General features: G+C 33.3%; 1 protein-coding gene across 1 annotated transcript; it reads right to left on the reverse strand.

The window, feature by feature from the left end:
* Positions 1–4,579: 4,579 nt before the first annotated feature.
* On the reverse strand, positions 4,580–5,964 carry LOC120151422. The gene is made up of 8 exons (XM_039163887.1): positions 5,882–5,964; positions 5,764–5,797; positions 5,505–5,684; positions 5,339–5,428; positions 5,184–5,252; positions 4,998–5,089; positions 4,864–4,911; positions 4,580–4,768 (listed from the first exon to the last, which is right to left on the reverse strand). Exons 1-8 carry the CDS (start codon positions 5,962–5,964, stop codon positions 4,615–4,617), a joined length of 750 nt encoding a protein of 249 aa, XP_039019818.1. The 3' UTR covers positions 4,580–4,614.
* Between the last annotated feature and the right edge of the window lie 6,308 nt (positions 5,965–12,272).

Here is a 12,272-nt window from a genome sequence, read left to right on the forward strand (position 1 = left end):
TGATCGGCAGCCGCCATTGTACGCTGACGCCAAAGGGAGAGAAAATAACGCCATTCGAAGCATCTCCAGGCCCTGAGCAAGGATTTGGCCCTCATTTGGCCTAAAAGTGGCTCAATCATGGTGGATCCGAGAAGAAACCGAAAGGTTTCTCCATCTCTTGTGACTCAGTTTTCATCGGTGTTCGACCGAGGTATGATATCTCTTCTCTCTTCTTTTCTCTAAACCCGAATAATCATTTATTTTTTCTGGTTATCACCAAATCATCCCCCCGTTTCTCTCTTTTTGATTTTTTTAAACCCCCCAAATTCCCTTGTCTCCTCTGTAACACCTCTAACCTGTACCCGACTCGGATACGAGTCCGAGGTGTCACATTGACCAGTCAAAGTATATACTTTTATAAAAACCATAGAAAATTTAAAACCTTTTTTCTATAAAGTAATTCTTTTACATAAACATATTTAAAACCTTAACAGACTCCATCAGAGCGTACATATATATATCATGACTTAGTTACATGCCAACATACTAAATTATATTACAAGACATACTTTATAAAATATTTCTGATCTGAACCTTGCGCAGAGGTATGCTGCTCTACGGATCTGAAACTTGATCTTCTAACTTATCCACACCTACGTGTAAAACATTTACACGCTAAGTCATAGACTTAGTGAGACATGTAAATACATAAAGTAAACTAACAAATGCATTAACATCCCATATAACACATATTATACTTATTTACCTATTAAACCCATCACTTACCGGTTTATCCTTACTTATTTCCTTATCATTGATTCAATTCCATCAAATAGCATATATTGAACATAAACATATAATATAACTTCAAACACAACAATACATTGATAATTACTATGATCATATCATACATAACCATATCATATCTCATATCACTATTACCCATATACACTTGTTACCCTTATTATCATATAATCCTAACTTGTCACTTATACATATCGTTATATTAAATTATGGTTTCTTTTCAAAGCCCATGCACACTATTGAGAACTTAAGGTACGTAAGTACATAGAGGTTGTGCACTATGCTGTCACCACAGCTCGTATAAATCCCACTAGGGGCGCGTAGAATTTGTCCCGAAGGACCACGTAGATGTCCCGAAGGACCACATATAACACATATATCCCGAAGGACCACTATGTCCCGAAGGACCGCGTAGACCCTCGACTCTTGGCATGCCAACTATACCTATAGCTCTCATAACACATGACATGGACATTATCTTTTACCTCATTACACATTCACATATTCATATCACATAGTTCTTTCACATAGCTCTTTATCACATTTCATATAATCACATAGTCACGTAGTTTACTTTCACGTAGTATTTTCCATGAAATTCACATTATTCATCCTTTTCACGCATGGTCACATCACATATACCTTTTTCTCATATGCATATAACATATTATTTCTTATCTTTTAACATATATTACATATGCATATAATCTTATGTCTTATTATCAATATCTAATCTATCTTATTATGCTAACATATCATATAGCATTCTAATAGAAGCACATATGAGTCATATTATTTTCATATATATTTTATCATACATTTCATGATCACATGACCTATTATCATAATACAAGTATTTACATAGTTCACACATAAAAATGCATTCAACAATTAAACATATGCATTTACTCATATACCATAAATCTAACACCATATCACTACATGTTTATGCTTTAATACTTATATCATATAATATCGGAATTGGACTCATCGCAAATCTTAATTCCTTAACATAACGTACACTTACTATCATGTACTCACCTGGTCTTAATGAACCCTCTTAAACTCTTATTTCCTTTGCGTATCTTACTCTGTCGACCTATCCAAACTTTGCTTTCGATCGATGTCTACATAATTATGTATTGATACTATCAGTATCCAATTGATATACTTTAATCTATCATTTCATAGACTGAATAACGATTTATTTCATTTCCCATTGAAGTGCATCGGTGCATTCTTCAGTGCATAGATGCATTCTTTAACATGTGCATCGATGCACTACCATGCATCGATACACAATTTACATTCGATGTTTTCTTTTTAAGGGGATGTATCGATGCACTCCTCATGCATCGATGCACTCCTCATGTATCGATGCACTCCTCATGCATCGATGCACCAACTGTACTCGATGTTTATTTATTTGAGAGTGCATCGATGCACATTAAAGATGCATCGATGCACACAACTCAGAAATTACATTTTGATCCCGAAAATTCTTACTTTAACCTCAAATTCTACTTATTAACCATTTCTTATGCCTTAAAACTTATCTATACATGTATCAACCTTCTTATAACACTATAAAACTTTACCATCTCCCATAATCCACCATAATTCTTGAATCAAAGAATTTCATTAAATTTTCCATGTGTTTTAAATTCAATTCTATCACCTTTAACTTCTTAATTAACCCATTGACAAGTCAAATCCATCTTTAAAACTTTAAAAACCTCTTTATATCCAGAATTTATTTCTCAGCCCTTAATCAAATTTCCTTTCTAATTCTCTCCTTTTGATGTTTTAAGCTTATATAAGCTTTCCTTAAGCTTATATAACACTCATGGAATAAAACCCAACTTAAACATTCAAGAATTAATCATAAAAATTAAAACTCACCTTTGAGGTTTGAGCTTGAACCCACGGGAAGAAGAAATGAATAAGGAAAAGAAGAGTTCTAGATCACTCTTCACATCCCACGTGTTTCATTCTTAATAAGGGAAAGAAAATATATTTTTAAACTAATTACCATAATGCCCTTTACTTATTCCATAATTATGATTTAATCCAATACTGAAATAGTCCTATTTAAATTCTTGAACTTATCAATTTCCTTAAATTGATCCTCAAATTCCAAAAATTCTCATTTTAGTCACTAACCCAAATTTTGGGATGTTACATCCTCTGTATTCTTTTCTTTTATTGATGCATGTTTGATTTAATGGTGATGGATGAAGCCACGAACTAGGGAAATGATTTCCCTATATTTCTAGGATTTTTTCAGATTTCCTAACTGTTGATATGATTTTTGTCATTGTTTGATGGTTTAGTGGGTCACTGTTGGTGCAGGGAAGGACGACGACGGCGTCAGGAGCGACAACAGTAGGCAACGGTGGTAGAATCATATAGGGTTATGATAAAACCCTAGGTTAAACGGGTCAGGTCGGTCCATATCCGGGTAGGATGAATCAAATGGGTTCCCATCAGTTTGGGCTTGGGTTGTAACTGGGATTGGGTTTGAGTGATCCGGGCTTTGGGATTGGGCCCTATATCTGGGCTGCTGGGACTTGTTGTAATTAGGTTGGTCTCTAATATGGGCTTCGAGTAAAGCCTACAAAAAAAAATGTAATTTGTATATCAATAAAAATAATAAAAATAATAGTAATAATAATTATAATAATAATAATAATTAAAATAAATAATAATAAAAAAGACACAGACAAAAACGGGTGTCTACACTCGTTAATAAATTATTTTTTGTATTACTTCAATTATTGTCAGTGACAGATGTAAGTGTAGTCTAGGTTGAGTATATATGAAATTCAATTTTTTTCCTGTTAGTTATTCATTTTAGCGTTGTGTCCACTCTAAAAACTATTTATGGATCTATCAATGATTTTTGTATTTGTCATTTTCGTATGCATGATTAGCCTAGATTTTAAACTTACAATTATTGGGTTATTACCAAAGAGAATTAACTTGTCTAACTTTTCAAATCCGATGGTTCTTTCAGATTTTTCTTTTTTCAGCTAAGAAAATACAATACATATAAATGAAAATACATATAAACATTATGTTATCGATATTCTTTTTTCATTTATGGTTTTCAAACTCTGGCATTAACTTAATAATATGCTTATAAACTTCAATGTCAACATCCAACATAAAGTACATCAAGCACTTGCTCTATATTTCTATTGATTCACAACCAACTATTAGAGGCTATGACCTTAAACGATGGATGTTAAAGACTACATTCTTTTTATTGAATTAATTTAAAATTATGACCAATTTGATAGATTGTGTCAGTAACAAGGATTAAATATGTAATTATACAAATTTTATTAACTGTCACGTCAGCACTTCCGTTAATTGTTAACAATAAGTGGCTTGATTGAATGTACTTAAATAGTTTAGTGACCTGATTGAGAAAATTTCAAAAATTATGATCAAAATGAAAAGAGACAATAGTTAGGTGATCATTGTTATAATTTACCTAAAAAATTATGAAAAATAATATAATAAATATTTTATTTTTATTAATTTACCTTTAAATTTTCAATTAATAATTTCTTCAACCGAGATTAAAGAAATGGAGATATGACACGTAGACCTTATGCATGAATAACATACACGCCTCACACATATTTCTCCCGTAAATAACACCCAAGAACCTCAACTCAAGAACATACTTTTTCAAGTTACTGTACAAATTAAATCCTGGTAATTGATAAAACTGCCTACCGGGGATTCTACACCTTCCGATTTCATTAACACTAACTTTTTGTACTCATCCTGCTAGCTAATTGAACACAGTCGCCGTCGGTGTTAACCCGGAATTTCGACACAGATGATCTCCTCTCTTTTAAGTGAGTTTCCGGTACGACTCGGGAACAACCTTGAGAAAGAATATTCTTTGAGTTTAACTACGAAAGCAAATGCGCCATAGGCCGGTAAGTGCATCGTTCCGACTAAAAGGTACCTGTTCGGACCGACATATATAGCAACGGAGACGGAAGCAAGGTTAGCAATGTACATGGAGAACATACGTGCGTGCGTGAAGATTAAAATGTGTACCAGAACGGAGCATAAAACGGTGTCAAGTCAAGGAATGGATATGGCCACCTGCAAAGAGACAGATGCCACAATGTGAGAAAAAAGCCTTTGACAACACACACAGATATAATCCAAAAACAGATATAGAACTATACCAAAGGTTATAATAAGCATGGACGAGCCATTGGAATATAACGAAGATGCTGGTCCATAAGAAAAAATACGCAATTCGGAAAAACGGGAACCGCTGCAACGGAAAGCGGTAAGATCAGCTCCGCAATCGATCGAAAGATACTCGAAATAAGATGCTGGTATGAGTATTAAACAAAAGCAAGACTCACCATGCAATTCAAAATTGAGTCACAGAGTAGGAAAGCAGCGTTGACAGAGTGCATACAGATAATAAGCATCTGCAGTAAGATATGGTTTCAGTCATAGGCAAGCAACACCAGTTCCGAAAACTTGGGAAAATTAGAGTTAGCGGCCTCGTACTTACCAAATCGACACCGTATGGTGTCGAAGTCAGAGATGGAAACAGAAGGATCCAAAATACCAAATCAGTGAGCATTGATGCACCTGCAGAAGCCTATTCAAAGGCAGTTAAGATGATGTTCAGCTATTTTGCACTATTTTTTGGAAACTATTAGAGAAAGAAAACATACTTGATACATAATTTGAAAGAAATAAATCCATCGACCGGCTATTTCGCGGTCATTCGAAAGTTCAGACTCATTGGATTCATGGATTCCCTGCTCGGTATCTGAACTTACAAGATCGGCTCTATCGTAACAAGCTTGTGCCCAGTGTTTTTGACATCCGTATATGGAGATTACACATCCAAGCTGCAATTAAAACGGAGAAGATCAGCAATCGAAAACCGATGAATTATCATACTTCAAAACGAACATATCAGAGACATACCATAAAGTATGTTGTGACCAGAGTAAATGTCCACCTGTTGAGGAACATACAGAGAATAATCATCAGGCAAGTCCAAAATGGTACAACTAGAACCAATGCAGAATAATAAATCACTCACTGTGTATAAAAGAAGAAGATGCTGAACCCGTCGATGACGACATTGAGCACAAGCAACGTTAAGAGCGTGATGAAAGCCAACATTCGAAAACCGAGCAGCCAAGCCGGATGAATGCTTTTGAGACTTGTATTCCAAGCTTCCTCCTTATATACCTCCCCGGGACTAACCGTATGGTTTCCTGTACCCCGACGATTCGATCTTTTCCGGCCTTCGAATTTGGAAATTAAAAATGTGGCCACCGCCAAGTAGAACAAGATGAAAATTGCACAAACGAAGAACCGCCAATTCAACCAGTAGCTTGAGGTGGCGGTGATTTCGGCAGTCATGATGGGCTGCCAAGAATGTGTTGAGAATCCTGTACAACAAAGCTCATGAAATTGAATCCTACTTGCTATCATAATTTTATCAAAGAATATAAATGAAAACAAATATAACATCTTTTTCAGAAATATATTATCAAAATCCAGACGAATGTTATAGATATTTTGCAATGAACAATGGAAAAATATCAGAAAAAAGAAAAATTACAAAACGCTTTTAATTTACCTTTGACCGGAGGGAATTATTTTATGAAGCCGGCTGAGGCGGAGGGGAGGCCACGGCAGGGCAGGTGATCGGTGTGCCGATGGAACGGTAGCAGAGATGCCGGTGAGCTTCGAAACCTTCAGAATTTCTTCAAATACCAGAAAACTTCAATGACAATCGTAAGGACAATGATAATGACAACGGTAAAGATAATGAAAATGGTTATATATTTTGTCTTTTGAATTGAATATTTGTTATTTGTTGTTGAATCTTAGAAGAAAGTTTTATTCTCGAGAAACAAAGATTTTATGCAAAAAAACCAGACAAATGAATTGCCAACCATGAGACAAGGATATTCTCAAGAATTGTCCGATTGAATTATATATATATTGAAAAATATTTAATATTAAATAAATAAACTATATAACAATCTTTGTTATCATTCAAACAAGTTTCAACATCTTATGCAAAAACAAATTCGTAATTATCCGTTATTCGCTAAAATAATTTTTTTATATAACTGTAAAAACCATGTAAAATTTCTCGTAGTTATATTTCAATATATATTATCCTCTTTGCTACTTTATAAAAAATATTTTAGCGACAATAGTAGCAATTTATTAACAAAGAACTATTTTATATTTTTGTTTTATAAATATGTTGTATTACGTAGGTAAAGTATACAAATGGTCTGTCGAATATAAAACGTAGTTTTGTCGAGTCTCTTAATGTTGGAAGTTATAAAATAGTCTCCGACTATAAGATATTGTTTTGTTGAGTCTTTTTACTATTAAGAGTTATAAAATAGTTGCTTGATTATTTATATGTTCCAAACTTGTTCTTTTTTCGTTAAAAAAATTAACGACCGTCTGAGCTGGACGTTAATATGTTGACTGAGATATGATAAAATTTGATCCCATAACCGTTTGAGATGTATTTTGTGGATCGACTCCCCGTTTATATTATGCCTTTGAGTCAGTGCTTGAAAGCAACAGTGGTGTCAGGCATCATTAAATATAATTTTATCATTCTCAATCAAAGGTTTAACGTCCAACTCGGGCATCAATTTTTAATGAAAAAGAATGAGTTTGAAACATATTAATAATTCAATGACATTATGTAATTTTTAATAGTCAAATGACTCAACAACACAACATCATGTTGTCAGAAATCATTTTATAAATTTTTAATAGTCGATGAGCTCAACAAAACAACGTTATATAGTCTGGGAATCATTTGTATGCTATACCCTAATATTTATTCAAGAAAACAGTAAACTGCTACGAGAATGCAACTACAACCAACTAACAACTAAAGTTGCCATGTATTCGAAGTCTTGGATTTACAAATTCGTCCATTTTAGTCTCTTTACAAGTTTCTCATCAGAAGACAGAGAATACCAGCTAATCCTTCCAAAGAAAATATTAAACATTGTTGGTTAATCCTATTAAGAACTAAAATTCACGTAATGAATTCCCTGCATGCTTACGAGACCAGCTATGAAGGCTAGCAGTAATTCTACCAACCCGTGTGAATGTTACGTTAATATCTAAATCGTCGACAGTTGAAATTGAATCCGACAAAATTATTATATTTGTTGATAATTTTACTCTATTTCTTTTATATTTTTAGGATCAAATTAAAAGAAAGTTAAAAGTACAAGAATAAAAATGATTTTTTAATAAAAATTAACTATAAAATGACGAGTTTAAAGAAGATATTTAAGTTACATTGATGTTTGAACTATACGTATAAGAAATTAAAATTATATAGACCAAAATAAAAAAAATCAAAATGTTTAAAACTATGTGTTTGATTTTAATTTTTTTGGGTATTTATTAATAATTTTAAATCTTTGACTTTGTTCTTTTTTAATCGTGATATTATTAAAGTCGATGGTAGCTACCGACAACTTTAGTTTAATTACAATTTTTGTTTGTACCACATGACCAAATTGAAAGGAAAATAACTTACAAATATCAAAATAAAAATCTCAAGCATTTTATTATAAAATTAGACATATAATCTTTTATAAAAATTAATGATATAAATAATGAAGGGAATAAAATCATCCAACCATCAATTTAATTGTTTTTTTTTATTTTAATTATGTTTTAACGTCAAAAGAGTAGAATCTGCATGGATATGTAAAAAATAAAAATAATTGAAGTATTTTATATATAATGCTTCAAACGGTAAATTTTAGATTTAGGAGAAATTGAAGTACTCACATGGGATATACATTTCATCTACGGCTATGCAATAGGAGAAGAAGCCAGCCGTTTACAGACATGTTGTAGCCCTTTAACCCGGACTAGGAATTACAATTTAAAAAGATTGAAAGCAAAAATTTAACATCATACAATATGAAATCGAGACTACTCCGATAGTCGAACCAATTACACATCTAGATAATATGAAATTATAAACAGAAACAGAGTGAGTTACAAAGCTCAGTGTGCCCTCTAAATACAAATAACAATAAAACAATCAAGTAATAGAAATCATATAGAGTTTCTCACAACCTAATATCTGGTCATAGACGAATAAAATGAAAAACATTACCTGCTGAAAGGAATCTGAGACCACCAAAGTGGACCCAGAGCAGAAAACAGAAATTACGATGGGGACGTTACCCTCCGAAGAAGAGCTCGAGTTAATCTCAAAGGAGAACTCATCAGAAATCAGAGACATGACAGGGATATAAATCCCATACAGAAATAGGACGGGATATAATCCCATATAGAAACAGGACGGGATATAATCCCATATAGAAACAGGACGGGGATATAATCTCATTCAAAATCAGGACGGGATGTTGCCCTCCATAAAGGATCCCATGCAGAAACAGGACGGGAATATAATCTCATGCATAATTAGGACATAGATGTTACCCCCTGTAAGGGATCCCATGCAAAAACATGACAAGATATAATCCCATGCAAAATCAACCATGCAGAAACATGACGAGATATAATCACATGCAAAATTAGGACGGGGATATTTCATCCAACATCTTAATTTTTCCACAAAATTACCAATAGAATCCCTTAGGAACTTCTAATGGTCATAAAAATCACACTACAACAAAATAGGTTTATAGCAGCATTTTAGCAGCATTTTTAGAACAAACGCCGCTAAAGACTATACTTTAGTGGCGTTTTTACACAAACGCTGCTAAAGACTGTACTTTAGCAACGTTTTTAGACAAAATGCCGCTAAATACTCGTACTTTAGTGGTGTTTTTAGTACTTTAGCAGCCTTTAATAAGCATTAGTTAGGCATGTTTAACTTCCAATGGAACTTTTTTTTCCAATTTGGAAATTCGTAGAAATTATCTAGAAACAACTTATGTTGTCAAGGTAATTCTTATTTATTTTCTTTTCTTTTTTGCCAAAAAAAGAAAAGAAAAAAGAAGCGTTTTTATTTCTGATATCTGATCTGGTACATTTGTGAAATAAATATCTCATCAATTGATGGAAATGATAGGGAAGCCATAACTATGTTACTGTCAGTTTAGAAAGTTTGAATTCTAAATTCTTATTCTTACTGTTTTTCTTACCGTAGTTAATATTTTCCACCTTTGATGTTGTTCCTTGTGTTTCCAAAAATGCATGATGCCTTTGTGGTGCGGCATATCATTTTCATTTTCATGATCATTCTTTTGTTTTTTGGATCCTCAGATTGTAATATTTAATGCCTTGCACTATATAGATATTTATCTGATTCATTTAATATGTTGTTTGCAGCTTCTACGAATACATCGAAGGATAAATGTTAACCAGAGTTCCCTTGGTCATGAAGAGGTTCCAGTTGTGGGTCGGTTTACTCTGTCAAAGGAACGCTTTCAAGCTGGAGAGATATTATTCCAGCCCCGTATTACAGGAGTGTAAGTCTGTAAATAGCAGCTTCAATAAAACTGTTTCTCTCAAGTCTGTAAAGAAAATGTAGAATGTTTATAAGTTATATCTTTGTACAAGTGAAATAACCTAGATTAAATTCTAGAGAACAATGTCAAACTACATTATATTTAATTTTAATGTTTATAAATTTTAATTTATTTTGTTGTTAACATTTATGGTTGTTATTTATATAAAGTTACATGATATTAAATTTAGGCGATGTAGAGAAGAAATAAACTATGCAAAATATCAGTTAATCTTAGCTAAAGAATGGTAATTAGCGGCGTTTGTATTAAAAAACGCCGCTATAGATTTGACCTTTTGTGGCGTTTATATCCAAAAATGCCGCTATAGATCTGACCTTTTGCGGCATTTGTATCCAAAAACGCCGCAATAGATATGAACTTTTACGGCGTTTGTATCCTAAAACGCCGCTATAGATATGACCTTTTGCGGCGTTTGTATCAAAAATGCCACTATAGATCTTACCTATTACGACGTTTGTATCCAAAAACGCCGCTATTGATATGACCTTTTGCGGCGTTTATATCCAAAAATGCCGTTATAGATATGATCTTTTGCGGCATTTGTGAAATAAAAACGCCGCTATAGATCTCAACCTGCGGTATTTGTTTCAAAAACGCCGCTATAGAACTTGACTTTTTGCGGCGTTTTTATTTCACAAACGCCGCTAACATTAGCGACGCTGGTATGGCCGACACTTCTTGCGGCGTTTTTTCTATCGCCATGAGTACTTTTTGCGGCGCTTAAAAACGCCGCTATAAAGCTAAAAAACGCCGTTAAATCTCTATTTTGCTGTAGTGGATCATCTGGGACAATCCTCAGGGGCATCAATCTCTGTTATGCTTTTCAAAAAAAAAAAAAAAGAAGCAATACAGAAGGTACCCTAATACTCTTTCTAATACATACCTGAATTATCTAGACCACTTGAAATGTCAGCTTTAGCAGGAAGTCAAGTTGAAGAAGTGTCCCCGTACATTGATTTCCACTCTCGTCCCCTCCACATCAAAATTTGTTCATCATCAAAAGGTAACAAAACACAAGGAACCAATTCCTGATAAATAAGAAAGGACAGGCCACAATTATAAGGAAACCCATAAAGAAATTAATAGAATGACCAAAATTAACCGATATTATTCTGAACTCATACCTTGTATGTATACCTCATGTTCAGCTAAGCACCAAATATGGGGTGTTTGGTCTTTTACATTTTTAAAGTGGCTCTTGAGTTTGATAATATTGCATTGGGCTATGATAGTTTCTTTCATTTCATATGCTTTTATACATGAATATTTTGAGTATGTATTAAGTGCCTGACAAATCAGGAAGATGCAGAATAATTGATTACTAATCAATCCAAGAAGAAGCATAATAAGCATCACACTTGAAGATACAATTAAGGAAAAGTTATAGGTGGCATTCATATGGTTTAGCATAAAAATTACCTAGTTCAAAGTATTAAGTGTAAATCTATATTTCTAATTCACTAGTCCCTCCATTATCATTAAATATAGTAATCTGAGCTCAAACCTTCAAAGAATGAATTCAAGAGCCTTGGTACCTCACATTCTTGCATAAAAATAATGTTAAACCAGTGCCGCAAGTTTTTATATTCTCTTGGTTTCGGTAATTGAATCTCAAACAAGTCTCCAAGAATTTCAAACCAATTTAGGAAATAAAGAAAATTATAAAGCACATGATATAGCAAAAGAATGTTACAGACCTTGAGCTTAGCACCTATCTTCTTGTAGTCACTTGCATGCATCCCTTTGCAGTCAATCTTCACCAAAGGGCTTCCTTCAAAAGCATCTCGAACATCTTTCACGAAAGAAGAATAGACACCATTTTTTGTTGAAACATGTATAAAAAAATGGTTACTAACTTCTGGAAAAGGCAAATGCATATGGTAAAATCTCCCTGGAAACCAAGTAACAAAAGCACAA

Source organism: Hibiscus syriacus, unplaced genomic scaffold (genome assembly GCF_006381635.1).
Source record: "Hibiscus syriacus cultivar Baekdansim isolate YM2019G1 unplaced genomic scaffold, ASM638163v2 tig00111057_pilon, whole genome shotgun sequence".
NCBI classification, from domain to species: domain Eukaryota; kingdom Viridiplantae; phylum Streptophyta; class Magnoliopsida; order Malvales; family Malvaceae; genus Hibiscus; species Hibiscus syriacus.

What these genes read in the sequence shown, in the direction of transcription:
- LOC120151422 (XM_039163887.1), bottom strand. Translation starts at nt 5,964, where the DNA reads ATGTTGGCTTTCATCACGCTCTTAACGTTGCTTGTGCTCAATGTCGTC. An exon ending in TCTTTCAAATTATGTATCAA is followed by an intron (nt 5,429 to 5,504) that starts GTATGTTTTCTT and finishes GCCTTTGAATAG; the next exon opens with GCTTCTGCAGGTGCATCAAT. An exon ending in ACTCAATTTTGAATTGCATG is followed by an intron (nt 5,090 to 5,183) that starts GTGAGTCTTGCT and finishes TTTCCGTTGCAG; the next exon opens with CGGTTCCCGTTTTTCCGAAT.